This window comes from Schistocerca americana, chromosome 7 (genome assembly GCF_021461395.2).
Source record: "Schistocerca americana isolate TAMUIC-IGC-003095 chromosome 7, iqSchAmer2.1, whole genome shotgun sequence".
NCBI lineage: Eukaryota > Metazoa > Arthropoda > Insecta > Orthoptera > Acrididae > Schistocerca > Schistocerca americana.
This window is the reverse complement of record NC_060125.1, coordinates 309905816-309923465: the sequence shown is the minus strand read 5'-3', so window position 1 is coordinate 309923465 and position 17650 is coordinate 309905816. Positions and strand designations below refer to the sequence as shown.

General features: G+C 43.8%; 1 protein-coding gene across 1 annotated transcript in view; it reads right to left on the bottom strand.

Annotated features, from left to right (window-relative positions):
* The window catches only part of LOC124622503, an 85173-nt gene that overhangs the window by 7946 nt on the left and 59577 nt on the right, over window positions 1–17650 (bottom strand). Inside the window, exon 5 of the mRNA XM_047148221.1 lies at window positions 6944–7209. Coding sequence (XP_047004177.1) covers window positions 6944–7209 — 266 coding nt within the window. The remainder of the gene's footprint in view (window positions 1–6943; window positions 7210–17650) is intronic.

The following is a 17650-nucleotide window of genomic DNA, read 5'->3' as shown; positions in this document are numbered from 1 at the left end:
TCTAACCACTGCGCCACCTCGCTCGGTCCATTGTTCAGTAAGGAATTTTTTTTCAGTTCTGACTAATTCGGAAATGCTTGTGAGAGGAACTCTGGAAATTAGAGATACCAAGAGAGTTGTACCAAGATGAACTAATGTCAGTGTCTTAATGCATTTGCAAACATTTATGCCAGCTATTAATCTGAATGATAAAGTGGCTGGAAAGTTATTTACTGTGCTGCGAGAAGTTGGATGGTGCTCTGCCCCTACAATTTGTTCTGGTGTGTGTGTGATCTTGCAAGGGCAGTAGGGAATATTTACATCACAGTAAGCAACAGTGGGAAAATGGGGATAAGAGAACTGCAACTATGATACGAGCACTGCTTTTGGCCAATAGCTGGTCACAATAACTTGCTTGTGCTTGACTCCTGGTTTGATTGCAAAAGTGACCCTTCTTTAGAGTAAAACATCTTTCCTTGGGAAGTTATTTAATGGGATAGATAAAAAAATCTACTCACCAAGTGACAGCAGAACACACACATAGAAGACTGTTGTAACTGGCAAGCTTTCGGAGCTAGTGGCGCCTTCTTCCGGCAGAAGGGTTGAAGAGGCAGGAAGAAGGGTGAAGGAAAAGGACTGGAGAGGTCTAGGAAAAGGGGTAGATTTTGGGAAAGTCACCCAGAACTGCAGACCAGGGGAGACTTACTGTATGGGATGAGAAGGAAAGATTGATCATTGGGGACTGCATTGGATGAGATTTGAAAACCTGAGAGCTTAAAGGTGGAATATAGGGTAATATGCAAGACAGAGATTACTACTAAAACATTGTGCATGAGTTAATAAGAGTGAAAAGCTGAGTGCATTGTATGTAACAGAGTTGCGAGGGGGGGGGGGGGGGGGGGGGGCTGTGAAAAACAGACAGGAAAGACAATGGAAGATTTAGAAAACGCAAATGGAGTGAAGCAAAGAGTAGTTACAGTGAAGAAAGCTGAGACAGAGGAAATTAATGTAAATTAAGGCCACACAAGGACATGTTGTTGTGTTAGTTCCCACCAGTGGAGTTCTGAGAAACTAGTGTCTGGGAGAAGAATCCAGATGGCACGTGTGGTGAAACAGGTGCTGAGGTCACAAATGTCATGTTGTAGAGAATGCTGTTTCGCAGGTGGCTCTTCCTTTGATAATATATGTTTGACTGGTTACAGGGCTCTTATAGGTGGTGGTAGGAGGTTGCATAGGGAAAGTCTTGCACTGGGAACGGTCAAAGGGGTAGGAGCCATAGGGTAGGTAGATGGGCGCAGAAGGAGCATAGAGTCTGACAAGAATATTGCGGAGATTGGGAGGCCGATGGAAAGCTATTCTAGGTGTGGTAGGCAAAATTTCAAACAGACAGGATCTCATTTCAGGGCAGGATTTCAGGAAGTCATGTTGAAGTACCTGATTAACACATTCTGCACCAGGATAATACTGAGTCACCAATGATGTGCTCAGGAGCTGTTTTGTGGAGGGATCAGCCGTACAAGGATTGGATGTGATGGCCCGAGAAATCTGCTTTTTAACTATGCTGGTGGGATAATTACGTGCAATGAAGGTTGAGGTGAGAATGGTGGTGTACTGTAAAGAGTCTGCATCTGAACAAATACATCTGCCTTGAACGCCAAGGCTGTATGGAAGGGAACATCTGACATGAAAAAGATGGCAACTGTCAAAATGTAAGTACTGTTGTTTGTTGGTAAATTTAATGTGGATGGAAGTGTGTAGCTGGCCTTCAGTGAGGGCGATATTAACATCAAGGAAAGTGACATGGGATTTTGTCATAACTGACTGTTTTTGTTGTTATATCAGCCTAAGTAGCCATTTCTCCTTGGAAAGTGTGTGACATTGCAATTCGTACACCTGGAAGCACCAGACAAATTCAGCCTCTGGTTTCCCCCCCCCCCCCCCCCCCCCTCCCATGCCTACAAAACATATTTTCGCACCATCTGCAGCTACGCCTTAAAGGATAGCCAGTTTCAAGATAAGATCCACAACAGACTGTTTCGCTTTCAGTTGCATGCCACCAGTTATCACCCCATTACAGCAATATGATTCTACTATTTTTTGCATTCTTTAAGAGTGGATAACTGTCTAAACATCCCACATGGTTTATAACTTCCAAAGTATTCACCTTTGATCCTGATGGTGCAAATATTTGTGATCACTTGTGGCGTGCCATTTTTCATTCAGTGTTCATGGTGCAAGTTAATGATTTGTTTTGAATATTTATTGAATGTCAACAATGTCCATTTTGTGAAGTGTACATGTACATCCCATAGAAGGTTGATCTCTGCACCTCCCAGACACCCATTTTCTGTTGCCTCCTGATGCACAAGGTGAGTCATTACAAGCTAATATTTTTCCTGTTATAGCTCTTACCACAACACTTTCAAATGAGCATTACTAAAGATATAACTTGTGACCTCACATTCAAGGGGTTCCTTGTTAGTCCATAATGAGGATTCACTCCAGAATTATTATTCGAGAAACTGTAATTCTGAGGGGTAAACGTGCCTTATGTCAGCTATTTGTATTCACTGTTTCTGACCTTCTGCTTCTTTCTCACCTGCAAAGGGCCTAGCTCATGAATAATTTCAACATCACTCAAACAATCTTCTCTTTCTCTTGGTAATACCTCACAATATTTGTGGTTTTTGAAATGACTACCATATTCTGCAGCTGAGTCTTCATTTAGCAGTATTTCTCTAATTTCATTGTCACTTAAACCTTTTGAATGTGTCATGCTCATCGAATACAAAAACAAAAGAATCAAATTTACTTCCTGTAGACAGAATGTATACAAGGCCTCCTGAAAACGCAAATTGATCCAGATACTCGCAACAGGTTTCTGTACTATTCAGTCGCAGAAGGGAGCAATTGTACCAATACAGCATCAGATGCAGGTGACAGAAAAGCAAAAGCAAACCTGTACGGTCACAGGTAGTGGCGACAATATCGCTGCCGCCCCACTGGTATGACCACTATCTGCAAAGGATTAAATGACATGCTTTTGTGTACAGGCTTCTGCTACAAAATGACCAGGAAGTGACAAAACTACATGATATTTTTCACACAATTGTCTGGGCACCTTGTTCTAGCTCTGTTACTAGTTGCCAAGGCTCCTTTCCTTGAATAATGAATACAGCAATGCAATGTGTGTATGAGCTGGAAAGCATCATGCTGATACACTTTTCTACATTGCTCACTCACTTCCTTGAATACCCATTTTCCTAAATTTATCACTGCATTTATGGAATTGACTAAATTACTATACACATCCTAACAACTGAAAAAGTATCCCCCCCCCCCCCCGTCCCCCTCCCTCCCTCCCTCCTGCCACTCTTCTGTCTACATCTACAGTCTCACTGAAATTACTGGTAAGCTGACACCTGTCACTTGCGCTTACAGTGTAGCCCCATCGACTGCAGCTCTGTTGTAGGCGATGAAAAAACATAACGAGTCATTTCACAAATGCCGTTACTCAGCAGTGTGGAGCAATATTGGCAGCAAAGATCATGAGGTATAACGAGAATGCAAAATTCTCTGTTGACAACTGATTTTAAGTGAGCAATGACTGAACTGCAGTAAATGACACTTTTTCTTGCCCCAAATTTAAACTTAGGTCCTAGCTTAATCACAACTTCATGATGTGCAATGTATTTAATGAAATGGTTGTCAACAACATGCAGCAGAAGTATTATTCATGCTTGCTTTGTTCATGGTGATTAAAGCTAACCTCTATGAGTAAATTCAAGACAGAAAAATTTCAGTTTCTGTGCTAAAAAGAAAACTGTAATTTCTTGCTTTCAGTAGTTACCTGACACTAGCCTCATACTGGCTACACAAGTTGGCATCATTGTGGCATGTTTTGTAGGTGGAAGTATCTGACAGCTGACTCCGTCAGCAGAGACCCATCCCTTTCCAGTAATCCAGCAGGATCTCCAATCACTACTCAAATCCATAGGACCATGCCAGAACCTCTCCCCAGAGTCCATCTCTCTACTTACCCCTACCACTCCAAGCACTCCCACCTCCTACATGCTTCCTAAAGTCCATAAACCCAATCACCCAGGACACCCCATTGTGGCCGGATACTGTGCCTCCACTGAGAGAATCTCTGCTCTCGTAGACAAACACCTTCAACCTATTACCCGGAACCTATCCTCCTATATAAAAGATACCAACCATTTCCTCAACCGACTCTCCACAGTGCCTGTCCCTTTACCACACAGTGCCCTGCTCATCACTACTGATGCCACCTCCCTGTACACTAACATTCCTAATGCCCATGACCTTACTGCTATCAAACACTACCTTTCCAGATGCCCTATGGATTCCAAACCGACAACCTCCTTCCTAGTCTCCATGACCAACTATATCCACACCCACAATTACTTCTCCTTTGAAGGCATTACCTACAAACAAATCCGCGGTGCGGCTATGGGCACCCGCATGGCACCATCCTATGCTAACCTATTCATGGGCCATCTAGAGAAATCCTTCTTAAAACCCAGAATCCTAAACCCCTCACCTGGTTCAGATTCATTGATGACATCTTTTCTATCTGGAGGGAAGGTGAGGACAACTTATTCACATTCCTCCAGATCCTCAACAACTTCTCCCCCATTTGCTTCACCTGGTCCTACTCAACCCAACAAGCCACCTAACTAAATGTTGACCTTCACCTCAGAGATGGCTACATCAGTACCTCCGTCCATATAAAACCTACTAACCACCAGCAATACCTCCACTTTGACAGCTGCCACCCATTCCATACCAAGAAGTCCCTTCTATACAGCCTAGCCACCTGTGGCCATCGCATCTGCAGTAACGAGCAGTCCCTCCCAAAATATACTAAGGGTCTCACTGAAGCCTTCACTGGACGTAATTATCCTCCCATCCTTGTACAAAAACAAATCTCCTGTGCCTTATGTTTCCAGTCTCCCACCACCTCCCAAAGTCCCACAGTCCGGCCACAGATTCCCCTTCATAGCTCAGTATCATCCAGGACTGGAGCAACTGAATTACATTCTCCACCAGGGTTTTGATTACCTCTCATCGTGCCCTGAAATGAGAAATCTCCTGCCCATTATCCTTCTCACCCCTCCTACCGTGGTATTGCGCCGTCCACTGAACCTACACAATACACTTGTGCATCCTTACACAACCCCTGCTCCCAGTCCCTTACCTCATGGCTCATACCCCTTTAATGGACCTAGTGCAAGACCTGTCCCATACATCCTCCTACCACCACCTACTCCAGTCCAGTCACTAACACCACCTATCCGATCAAGGGCAGGGCTACCTGTGAAACCAGTCATGTGATTTACAAACTAAGCTTCAACCACTGTGCTGCATTCTATGTAGGCATGACAACCAACAAGCTGTCTGCTCGTATGAACTGCCACCGACAAACTGTGGCCAAAAAACAAGTGGACCACCCTGTTGCTGAACACGCTGCCAAACATGATATCCCTCATCTCAATGGCTGCTTCACAGCCTGTGCCATATGGATCCTTCCCACCAACACCAGCTTTTCTGAACTGCAATACATCCTACATTCCCGTAACCATCCTGGCCTCAACCTTCGCTAGTCACTTTCCTCACCCATCCAGCCCCCTCCCTGTTTTCATTCCAGCACTACACAGCCGCCATTTCACTGCCACACCCAGTCTTTTAATTTCTTTTTATTTCTCTCCTTTCTGCTACTTACCCCCTCCTCCCTCTGCACCTTCTCTCCTGCCCTCTGTCTAAGCTGCAACACTTAGCTGTCTGCCACTCCCACCATACTATCCCTCCCCCTCCCTGCCCCAGCCTCCTCCTTACCCCCACCCAGTCGCTCATGCACTGGTGCTGCTGCTCACAGTGTGGTTTCAGCTCTCTGAGACTGCAGACGTGTGTGCAAGTTGCGTTTGTGTGTGTGTGTGTGTGTGTGTGTGTGTGTGTGTGTGTGTGTGTGTGTGTGTGTGTGTGTGTCTACTGCTAAGAAAGGCCTTAATGGCCGAAAGCTATAATTGTGTGAATCTTTTTGTTGTGCCTATCGCGACTCAGCATCTCCACTATATGGTGAGTAGCAACTTTCCTTCTCTGGTATTGTTACATTCCATCCTGCATTTTCCACTGTTTAATTTGAAAAGTAGTTGCTGAAAATGGAAAGCAAGAACTGGGTGAAAGACATTGGAATGCAAGTAAAAGGGCATTGACACAAAAGCTTGATTGAGGTAAAAATGGTAAAGCTGTCATCAACACAAAGACTGGTATAAACAACAAAATGCTTTACTAGGCAGGGATGTATTAAAGGTGATATATCCTTGATTCCTCCAACCCTCTGAACATACTTATCTAGCCAGTTACAGGTGGACTTTCAATTTAATGTGAACTCTAAGCCAAAGTGAAATTCTGCATTTTTCGCATTAACAAATACTGTCAAAGCTGAAAGAAAAATGACAGATAAAAATACTTGGACGCACTGTGAATCAAATCTCTGGCCTCTGGAGCAACAAGTCTGTCACTTAAACACTGAGTTAATTTTGAGCTGCATATACCAACAAGTGAGTGCAGTAGCAAAAAATATATATGAGCCAACAAAGCATTTGTTATATTAACTTTTTGGCAACTGATAAAGAAGGAATTGTTTGTTCTACAGTATCAAAACTCCACAGTTTGAAATGTTTATGGCAACACCCCTCACTCCTTTAAGTAAGAATACTGCTTTTCATTTCTAGCTGTGCAATGGAAAAAAAAGAACAACGTGATGACACTTCCTATCAAATTACATAACAGTGTAAAGGAGGAAGAATGCAGAAAGATTGGGTGGGGTGTGTGGAGAGGGGTGGAGAGGAGGGGGGGGGGGGAGGAGAGGGGGAGGGACTGACAGAAAAATTCAACACAAAAGTATTCAATAATAATCTTATGAAGTAATACAACAAACCTCCAAGATCTTCCTTCAAAGGCATAGTTGTTTTTTTCTGTGACACATGGTCCAAGCTCTCTGCTGGTATACCTATCTTTTCAAACTGTTGAGAGCATTTCTCCACATTTTCTGCTGGAGAGCTGTCACCTACTATCTCAATAATATCATCATCATCATCATCATCATCATCATCACCACCACCACCACCCTCAACATCATTATCATCAGATGCATCCAACAGTTTGTCTATACTGTTGCCAGAAACTCTTGCCTTCATCCCAAATCTGAAGGGAAAAACAAAGTCAACATACAAACATACATGACACAATCTTAGATAGTTACTTACAATACAACTGGATACATGCGAAGAAATAAAATATTTAGCAAATAGAGGTAATTCAGGAGTAGTTCAATAATGAGTAAAAAAATAGGAGTGCAGGTAAGCTACTACAAACAGCATAGTGAACACATTATTGGGGCCAAGATAGACACGAAGCCCACGCCTACTACAGTAGTACAAGTTTATATGCCAACTAGCTCTGCAGATGACGAAGAAATTGAAAAAAATGTATGATGAAATAAAAGAAATTATTCAGATAGTGAAGGGAGATGAAAATTTAATAGTCATGGGTGACTGGAATTCGGCAGTAGGAAAAGGGAGAGAAGGAAACAGAGTAGGTGAATATGGACTGGGGAAAAGAAATGAAAGAGGAAGCCGTTTGGTAGAATTTTGCACAGAGCATAACTTAATCATAGCTAACACTTGGTTGATAATCATGAATCATAAAAGAAGGTTGTACACATGGAAGAATCCTGCAAATACTAGAAGGTATCAGATAGATTATATAATGGTAAGACAGAGATTTAGGAACCAGGTATTAAATTGTAAGACGTTTCCAGGGACAGATGTGGACTCAGACCACAATCTATTGGTTATGAGCTGTAGATTAAAACTGAAGAAACTGCAAAAAGGTGGGATTTTAAGGTGATGGGATCTGGATAAACTGAAAGAACCAGAGGTTGTACAGAGTTTCAAGGAGAGTGTAAGGGAACAATTGACAGGAATGGGGGAAAGAAATACAGTAGAAGAAGAATGGGTAGCTTTGAGGGATGAAGTAGTGAAGGCAGCAGAGGATCAAGTACGTAAAAAGACGAGGGCTAGTAGAAATCCTTAGGTAACAGAAGAAATATTGAATTTAATTGATGAAAGGAGAAAATATAAAAATGCAGAAACTGAAGCAGGCAAAAAGGAATAAAAACGTCTCAAAAATGAGATCGACAGGAAGTGCAAAATGGCTAAGCAGACATGGCTAGAGGACAAATGTAAGGATATAGAGGCTTATCTCACTAGGGGTAAGATAGATACTGCCTACAGGAAAATTAAAGAGACCTTTGGAGAAAAGAGAACCACTTGTATGAATATCAAGAGCTCAGATGGAAACCCAGTTCTAAGCAAAGAAGGGAAAGCAGAAAGGTGGAAGGAGTATATAGAGGGGTCTATACAAGGGCGATGTACTTGAGGACAATATTATGGAAATGGAAGAGGATGTAGATGAAGATGAAATGGGAGATACGATACTGCGTGAAGAGTTTGACAGAGCACTGAAAGACCTGAGTTGAAACAAGGCCCCGGGAGTAGACAACATTCCATTAGAACTACTGGTGGCCTTGGGAGAGCCAGTCCTGACAAAACTCTACCATCTGGTGAGCAAGATGTATGAGACAGGCGAAATACCGTCAGACTTCAAGAAGAATATAATAATTCCAATCCCAAAGAAAGCAGGTGTTGACAGATGTAAAAATTACTGAACTATCAGATTAATAAGTCACGGCTGCAAAATACTAACGTGAATTCTTTACAGACGAATGGAAAAACTAGTAGAAGCTGACCTCGGGGAAGATCAGTTTGGATTCCATAGAAATATTGGAACACGTGAGGCAATACTGACCCTACGATTTATCTTAGAAGCTAGATCAAGGAAAGGCAAACCTATGTTTCTAGCATTTGTAGACTTAGAGAAAGCTTTTGACAATGTTGACTGGAATACTCTCTTTCAAATTCTGAAGGTGGCAGGGGTAAAATACAGGGAGCGAAAGGCTATTGACAATTTGTACAGAAACCAGATGGCAGTTATAAGAGTCGAGGGGCATGAAAGGGAAGCAGTGGTTGGGAAGGGAGTGAGACAGGGTTGTAGCCTCTCCCCGATGTTACTCAAGCTATATATTGAGCAAGCAGAGAAGGAAACAAAAGAAAAATTCGGAGTAGGTATTAAAATCCATGAAGAAGAAATATAAACTTTGAGGTTCGTTGATGACATTGTAATTCTGTCAGAGACAGCAAAGGACTTGGAAGACCAGTTGAACGGAATGGATAGTGTCTTGAAAGGAGGGTATAAGATGAACATCAACAAAAGCAAAATGAGGATAATGGAACGTAGTCGAATTAAGTAAGGGGGATGCTGAGGGAATTAGATTAGGAAATGAGACACTTAAAGTAGTAAAGGAGTTCTGCTATTTGGGGAGCAAAATAACTGATGATGGTCGAAGTAGAGAGGATATAAAATGTAGACTGGCAATGGCAAGGAAAGTGTTTCTGAAGAAGAGAAATTTGTTAACATAGAGTATAGATTTAAGTGTCAGGAAGTCATTTCTGAAAGTATTTATATGATGGAGTGTAGCCATGTATGGAAGTGAAACATGGACGATAAATAGTTTGGAAAAGAAGAGAATAGAAGCTTTCGAAATGTGGTGCTACAGAAGAATGCTGAAGATTAGATGGTTAGATCACATAACTAAAGAGGAGGTATTGAATAGGACTGGGGAGAAGAGGAGTTTGTGGCAAAACTTGACTAGAAGAAGGGATAGGTTGGTAGGACATGTTCTGAGGCATCAAGGGATCACCAATTTCGTATTGGAGGGCAGCGTGGAGCGTAAAAATTGTAGAGGGAGACCAAGAGATGAATACACTAAGCAGATTCAGAGGGATGTAGGTTGCAGTAGGTACTGAGAGATGAAGAAGCTTGCACAGGATAGAGTAGCATGGAGAGCTGCATCAGACCAGTCTCAGGACTGAAGACCACCACAACAACAACAACAGCAAAAATGTTATTGATCATGGCCCCATCATTTTCTGTCAAAGGTAAGATACATAAACATGACCATACGCCAAAGTAACATACAAAGATTAGATTCAAATTTATATGATCAATGTTTAGCTGCAAATATAAAGAATAACACATCTGATGATAGTGAATCTAGATAAAGAGGCTGTTTGCCTTACATTGAAAAAGAAATGTGTTCTAGCGGAGTACGGCCTTTCAAATTGGAACAACTGCTATGTCAATAGCATACTTAAGCAACCAGATGCTATGATGTCCATAAACAGTCTGGATGGGTAATTGTTACTTGTATTTATATGACATATTCATGAAAAGATTAGTAACTTTGTTTTCTCAACAGAAAATCTTGTTGTATACTCATCCAAGTCCAAAAAAAGGGTAAGAAATTTTTACTTTTGCATCCAATATACATTAATACTGTTTAATGTAAATATGTCATTTCTCCTTCAACATTCTCGGTATTATTATAAAAATTGTGAATCACTGATAGCTGTAATTCCTACTGACTAAGATGCCCTGTATTTCAGAGTCAGTCTAGTATGATGAAGCTATTCTAAGTGTACAACCAAAATGATTTCTGTTAGCTAATGGAATTTTAAATTGACATAAAGTGGGTTCCTTTTAGATGGTGTAGTCTGACAGCGTTCTTCCATCTTCCAACTGATCGACTGGAAAATAAGATAATGTTTGTCTGATATGATTCCTTCCTTGTCCTGGATGTTTTTCTGCACAGTCTCTATGATGTCAGCCTTTGGATGAATTGCTCCATTTTCAGAATAATAATTGAGAAGATATTCTGAAGTTTCAGGCATCTATACAATATAATATTCCTTCTCTTCGACTTAAAGATCTGATTAAATATGTATTCCTGAAAAGTGACAGATATTAGACAACAGTTATTCCTGTTTCTGCTCTAGTTTTGTGTACATAGTTTGAACTCTGAATAGCTTTACTTTGCACACCAATGGAGGCTATGTCTGGAGATTGATTGATTAATTGAGGGGGGGGGGGGGGGGGGGGTTATGGGGCTAAACAGTGAGGTCATCAGTCCTGCAATTCAAAAGTTACTTGTATAAGGTGTAAGATAGAGACTATTCTAAAAGTGGCTCGAACCAGTCAGAGGGATCAAACAATAAAACGAGGAAGTTTAAACACACACAGCAGAAGTTATAAAAGGGCAGATCAAATCTAAAAACTGGGAAAACAGAGGGATAAAAGAGCGGTCTTTACAGGGGAGATTGGTCAAGGGTCCCAGACTTAGGAAACACAGAGAGAGGGCACAACGCAACCACCCTGCCCCTGCTCCAGGAGCAAAGCAAAACTTTATAGCTGAAAATATAAACCACTTTGATATTGGAAATTGAGAACCAGTTCAACCATCCATGAATTGCCTGCTAATATTACAGACAAGGAATCTGAAAGGGTATACTTAGTATGAAGGGTCAAAAGGAGGAGACATTCCAATAATACATGGGATATTGTCAGTCTGGTCACACAGTCACATTGTGGGGGTGGCTCGTTATGCAAGAGAAAACAATGGGTGAGACTAGTATCACTGATGCGTAGACGGCATATGACAGTGGACTACTTCTGAGAGGAGTGGACGGAAGAGTGCCAAACTGCAGTAGTCTCCATGACTGTGTGAATATTACTACTGAGAGCAGTAGCACACCAGATGACGTTCCACTTTTCGACGAAGAGAGATTTGATGTGTATCATGAAAGGGAATGGGGTAAGTACTGTCTTTCTAGCCAAACGGTTAGCCGGTTCATTCCCTGGGATGCCCACATGACTTGGGACCAAAAGGAAGACAACGGAGCAGGAAGCATGGCCAAGGGCAGAGAGAAGGTCATGGATAGCAGAGACCAAAGGGTGATGAGAGTAGCATTGGTCTATAGCCTGCAAGCTGCCCATTGAGTCAGTACATATTAAAACACTGTGGAGGGAGGCCTGAGTAACAAATTGGAGAGCCCTATTAATGGCTAACAGCTCTGCTGTGAACACACTACATGATCCTGGCAGTAAATGATGTTCCATGCCAGTAGGTGATGTAAAAGTGTCTCCCGCCTTATACGCCATTTTAAAACGATCAGTGTAGAAGATGACCCCCCCCCCCCCCCCCTGAACTCTCCAAGGACGGAACGTACATGACACTGGAATATCATAGGGGCAACAGAGACCTTACGACACTGAAATAGGTCATTCCTAATCTGTGACCAAGGCACCATAGAAAGGGGGGGGGGGGGGAGGGGAGGAGGGAGGAAATACACAGGGCACTTTCCAGTGAGTGGAGATGGAGATCCCAACAGAGAGAAGTGAGATGCATTCCAACTGACAATCCCACCTAACAACGGGTATCAAGAGGGAGACATTCCTCATTTGCAATGATGAGGAGGGGGTACACGGGAAGGTCAGGGAATTGTCGAATGGTGGTTGTGTAAGAGACCACGAGTTAGTTCCATCGTATTTGTAGACGTGGAATCCCTGCTCGCTGTGAGGGGACTTTAGATGGGACAAGTGCGAAAGTCACTGATAGCCAGAAGCATCACATAATGATGAACAGGGTCATGTAGTTTCAAAGTGAAAGGAGCTGCCGAGCCACAAACCTGACAGTCACAATCTAGTCTGGATGAAACTAGAGTGTGGTAAAGATGGAGAAGAGTAGCATGGTCTGCACCCCAAGACGTGTGGATCAAGAGGTGGAGAGCATTAAGCTTCCACATGCAGATAGTCTTCAGTTGGTAAATATGGGGCAGCCACAGCTTTTTATCAAAAATAAAGCCCAAGAAAGAGGACTGTGCTACAGCAACTTGGGATAAAAACTCGTGGATAAAAATAGGAAGGGGACTGCAAAAGCCCATCATGAAGGGAACTAAACTGTGATGGTTCCAAGCTATGTTGCATGCCTTACGTAAGTTAAAGAAGACTGCAACACGTTGCCGGTAGTTTGTAAAAGCCTGTTGGATTGCTATTTCCAGTCTAAGTAAATGGTCAGTAGTAGATCGTCCTTCCTGGAAGCGACACTGATGCTGGGACAAAAGGTCCTGAGATTCAAGTGCTCAACATAAGCAGAACCTAACAATCCTCTTGAGCAGTTTACAAAGTACGTTGGCCAGGCTAATTGGGCTGTAGCTGTCAAATGCTGTTGGGTCATTCCCAGGCTTAAGGATGAAGATAACTATGCTAAAAACAGGGACATGGAGAAAGGTTTATAAAATATGCTATAGAGGAGGTACTGAACTAAAAATTGAATGGCCTTCGCCACATTGCTACGACAGGTAAACAGTACAATGTGGTCGACATCCTGCTCGTCGTTCAGTAAAGTGGTCAATAACTCAGATGGTAAACGCAAATGAGAATGTAATGGTTAAAAAAAGGGCATTCCATCAGGAAATGGTGGACCGCCGGAGGTTGAGTGCAATGAGCACAAAGTGGTGGGGGAGCACCACTTAACAGATGGCTATGGGTAAAAAGACAGTGGAACCTAACAAAAATGATCTCCTCATGGTGAGAGAACCGAGAGGTCATCCAAGCTGCTGGGAGAGGCTTATTAACCCAGAGCTTGTTCCCATGAAGGGAGTACCAGTGGTGATGCCACAGTGAAACTACCTGATGACAGACGGCAACACAGAGATCATTGGAGGGAATGTAAGAACTAGCCGGCTGAGGTATGAGGACTCCAGCCTTGGCAGCAGCGTCAGCGGACTTGTTTCCTGTCACACTGACGTGACCAGAAACCCACATAAACATCACAGCGGCTCCATCAAGAGTGAGCAAGTGATAGTTTTCCTGGACCCATTGCACTAAGGGATGGATGGTGTACAGCACACAGAGGCTTTGGAGGGCCTGTGTCGCCGGATGTACTGCATGGCCTGACACAGGGCACAAAGAGGTCTGAGCAATGTTCCAGAAGCTGATATCGAAAAACATTGGTACCAATGACTATGGCACACCCGACACCACTGGTCAGTTTGAGAGCCATCAGTGTACACAAAAGTATTATCACGAAGTTCCATGTGAAGGTCGAGAAACATATGGCGATAGAGCGAGGCTGGAGTAGTGTCCTTAGTTAGAAAATGAAGGCCAAGGTGAACACAGGCCAGAGCATGTAGCCAAGGTAGTGAAGGGTTCACACCCACCAGGAAAGTTTCAAGTAACGTGAAGTTAAGCTGCCGGAGCAAGAGACAAAAGCGAACTCCAGGTGGTAACAGAGAAGAGGGGTGTGCCCCATACTGGTGATCAAAGGAGTCATTGAAGAAGGAGGCATAGGATGGGTGGCCACGCATGGCAGACAAACGGCATGCATATATGCTGAGGAAAAAGTCACGGCGGTAGGACAGCGGTAGTCTGCCAACTTCTGTGTACAGGCTCTCAATTGGGCTAGTGTAAAAGACGCCAGTGGCCAAATGGATGCCATGATGGTGAATAGTATTGAGATAATGTAAGAGGGGCTCAGGTGCAGGTGCATTAACAGAACACCCATAGTCGAGTTTCGAATGGACAAGAGACTGGGGTGGTTCGATCTGCTCCCCAGGAAGTACCACTGATAATATGTAGTATACTGAGGGACAACATACAGTGGGCTGCCGGATAAGACACATGGGAGGACCAAGAAAGTTTCCTATCAAGAATGAACCCCAAGAATTTTGCAGTTTCAATGAATGGAAGAGCAACAAGCCCAAGATGTAAAGATGGTGAGAAGAAACCAATTGCGCTGCCAGAAATTTATTCAAACAGTTTTGTCAGTGGAAAAATGAAAGCCATTGTCGATGCTCCATGAGTAAAGATGACTGAGACATCGCCGAAGACGCTGCTCAATTAGTCAAGCCTGTGGAGAACTGCAATAGATGGCAAAATTGTCAACAAAAAGGAAGTAGGAGATGCCTGGTGGGTGACAGGCTATTATAGGGTTAATGGCGATAGCAAAGAGGATGATGCTCAGGACAGAACCTTGGGCACACCATTTTCCCATATATAGGTGTCTGACAAGGCAGAACCCACACTTAGCTTGAAAACTTGGTATTTTAAAAATTCTTGAAGGGAATGGGGCATGCGGCCTCAGAAACCCCAAGTGTAGGGAGTACAGAGGATACCAGTTCTTCACCAGTTGTAGGCTTTCTCCAAATTGAAAAACATGGTCACAGTATGGGATTTCTGAAGGAAACCATTCATGGCATGGGTGGGCGAAGTTATGAGATGGTCAACTGCAAAACGGCGTGCTCGAAATCCACACTGTGTAGCGGTTAGTGACTTGCAAGACTTGATCCACCATATCAGCCAGGCATGAATCGTATGTTCCCATCATCTTGCAAACACAACTGGTGAGGGAAATGGGGAGGCAGTTAGAAGGAAGGTGTTTGTCCTTACCGGGCTTAGGTATGTGTATGACAATGGCTTCACACCAGTGTCTAGAAAACGTGCCCTCTGCCCAGATACAGTTGTATGTATGAAGCAGAAAGTGCTTGCCTGCAAGAGAAAGGTGCTGCAACATCTGAAATGTGAACATTGTATGGCCCTGGGGCAGAGGATCGGGATGAAATGAGAGAATGATCTAGATTCTTCATAGTAAAGGCAGCATTGTGGCACTCACAGTTCTGAGAAGAGAAGGGTATCGCCCGAGCCTCCTCCACTCGTTTCCAATGGAGGAAGGCAGGATGACAGTAGGAGGAGCTTGAAATTTCTGCAAAATGGCGGCCCTAGGTGTTGGAGATGGCAATAGGGTCTACTATGACATCGTCTGCTACTGTCAGGCCAAAAATTGGGGAATGGATCTTGGTCTCAGAGAGCCGTTGGAGGCTGGAAGAGGGAGTGGAACTGTTAAGAGGACTATTTAATGAAATCCAGTTAGCTTTTTTGCTATCCTGAAGAACATGGTGACACTGTGCACACAACTGTTTATAACTAATGGTTCAAATGGTTCAAATGGCTCTGAGCACTATGGGACTCAACTGCTGAGGTTATAACTAATGCAGCCTGCCATCATAGGATGATGGGTAAAAATGTGGAGAGCATGTCTCCACGTGCGAATTGCGTAGTGGCACGCCTTGGAACCCCCAAGGGACCAGGACATGGCATGGTAAAGAGGATGTGGGAGGAATGGAACAGTCTGCGGCAGTAAGTATAATGCTTGTAAGATATTCTACCTGATCATCACAAATGGGGAAATGTTTTTCATCAAAGTTCGCCAGGTAGGAGTGAAGTCTCCAGTTGGCCTAAGTAAGCTGCCACTTGGGTGTGCACATAGGTGGAGTCAGCAAATGGATAGCACACGGGGAATGGTCACTTGGGTATGTGTTGGAGAAAATGGACCACTCAAGACATTGGGCAAGCTGGGCAGTGCAGAAAGATAGGTCCAAATGGGAATAGGTGTGTGTGGAGCCTGAGAGGAATGTGGGTGCTCCTGTGTTAAGGCAGAGAAGGTTAAGTTGACTGAGAAGGTCAGCCAAGAGGGCATCTCTCGGACAGGTTCTGGAAGAATGGCAAAGGGTATGGTGTGCATTAAAGCCACTGAGCAGCAGAAAGGAGTGTGGTAGAGCAGCAGAAAGGGGTGTGGTAGCTGCCCAGTAAGTTGGAGGAAGTCTGCCCTGGTGACATCAAATGCCAGAAGGATGTAAACAATACAAAGGAAAAAGATCAAGTGAGGAGGGAAAAGACGAACTGCAACAGCATGAAGGTGGGCAGTCAGGGAGATGGGTCGATTACGAACGTCATCCAATACGAGCAGCATGAATTCCCCATGAGATGGAATGCCATCCTCAGAGAGGTCAAAATGGACTGGGAAGAAATGTGAGAGCTGAAAGCAGATGTGAGGATGCAATTTTGTTTCCTGGAGGCAGGGAACAAGTGGAAGCTGTGATTCTAAGAGCAGCCGTAGACTCTGTTTTTCGGAGGCCACGGTTGTTCCATTGAAGGAGAGGAAATGGGAGGAGGGAAAAAAACGAAGAGGTGTCACATCAGCGTCAGCCTTTAAAGACTCACTGCTACAGGGTGCAGAGGCTGGAGGATCCTGCTCCATGGGATCCACAGAGGTGTCGGCAGAAAAATGGTTGATGGTGTGCACCGGCGACACAGAGGTTGGCCAGGTGGGGGTATCACATGGCTACACAGTCGAAGAGGATCTTTGAGTCAGCAAAGGAGAAGATCATTTGCCTTTGTTTGACTTTTTGGAGTCTTTCCAGTGGCAGAGGAAGACTCAGATGTTTGTTGGCTAAAGGGACGTAGGAAGTCTTCGCAGGAGTATTCCTTCTGTCCTTTCTGGCCAGCTGGTTATGTAGCAGGTGACTTCGTCCCAGGAGGCGAGTGTTTGGTGACTTGTTGTTGCACAGCTGAACGAGGAAATGGCAATGCTACCATGACACTGGGCGATTTCACATTTGCTGTCTGCATGGCCATGTCCTTCATGGAGCGAGATGTAACAAGAACAGTACTGTAAGTGCCAGGTGGTAAAATGCTGGGTTTGCGCGACTAGCCAATAACTTGTGAGTGACCAGGTAAGGGGCTTTTCCATTCACTTGGATCTCCTGGACAGTCCTCTCACAGAGATACACAGAACAATCTTGGGAGGAGGCGGTGGCATGCAGTTGATACAACAGGAAGAAGAAGGCGT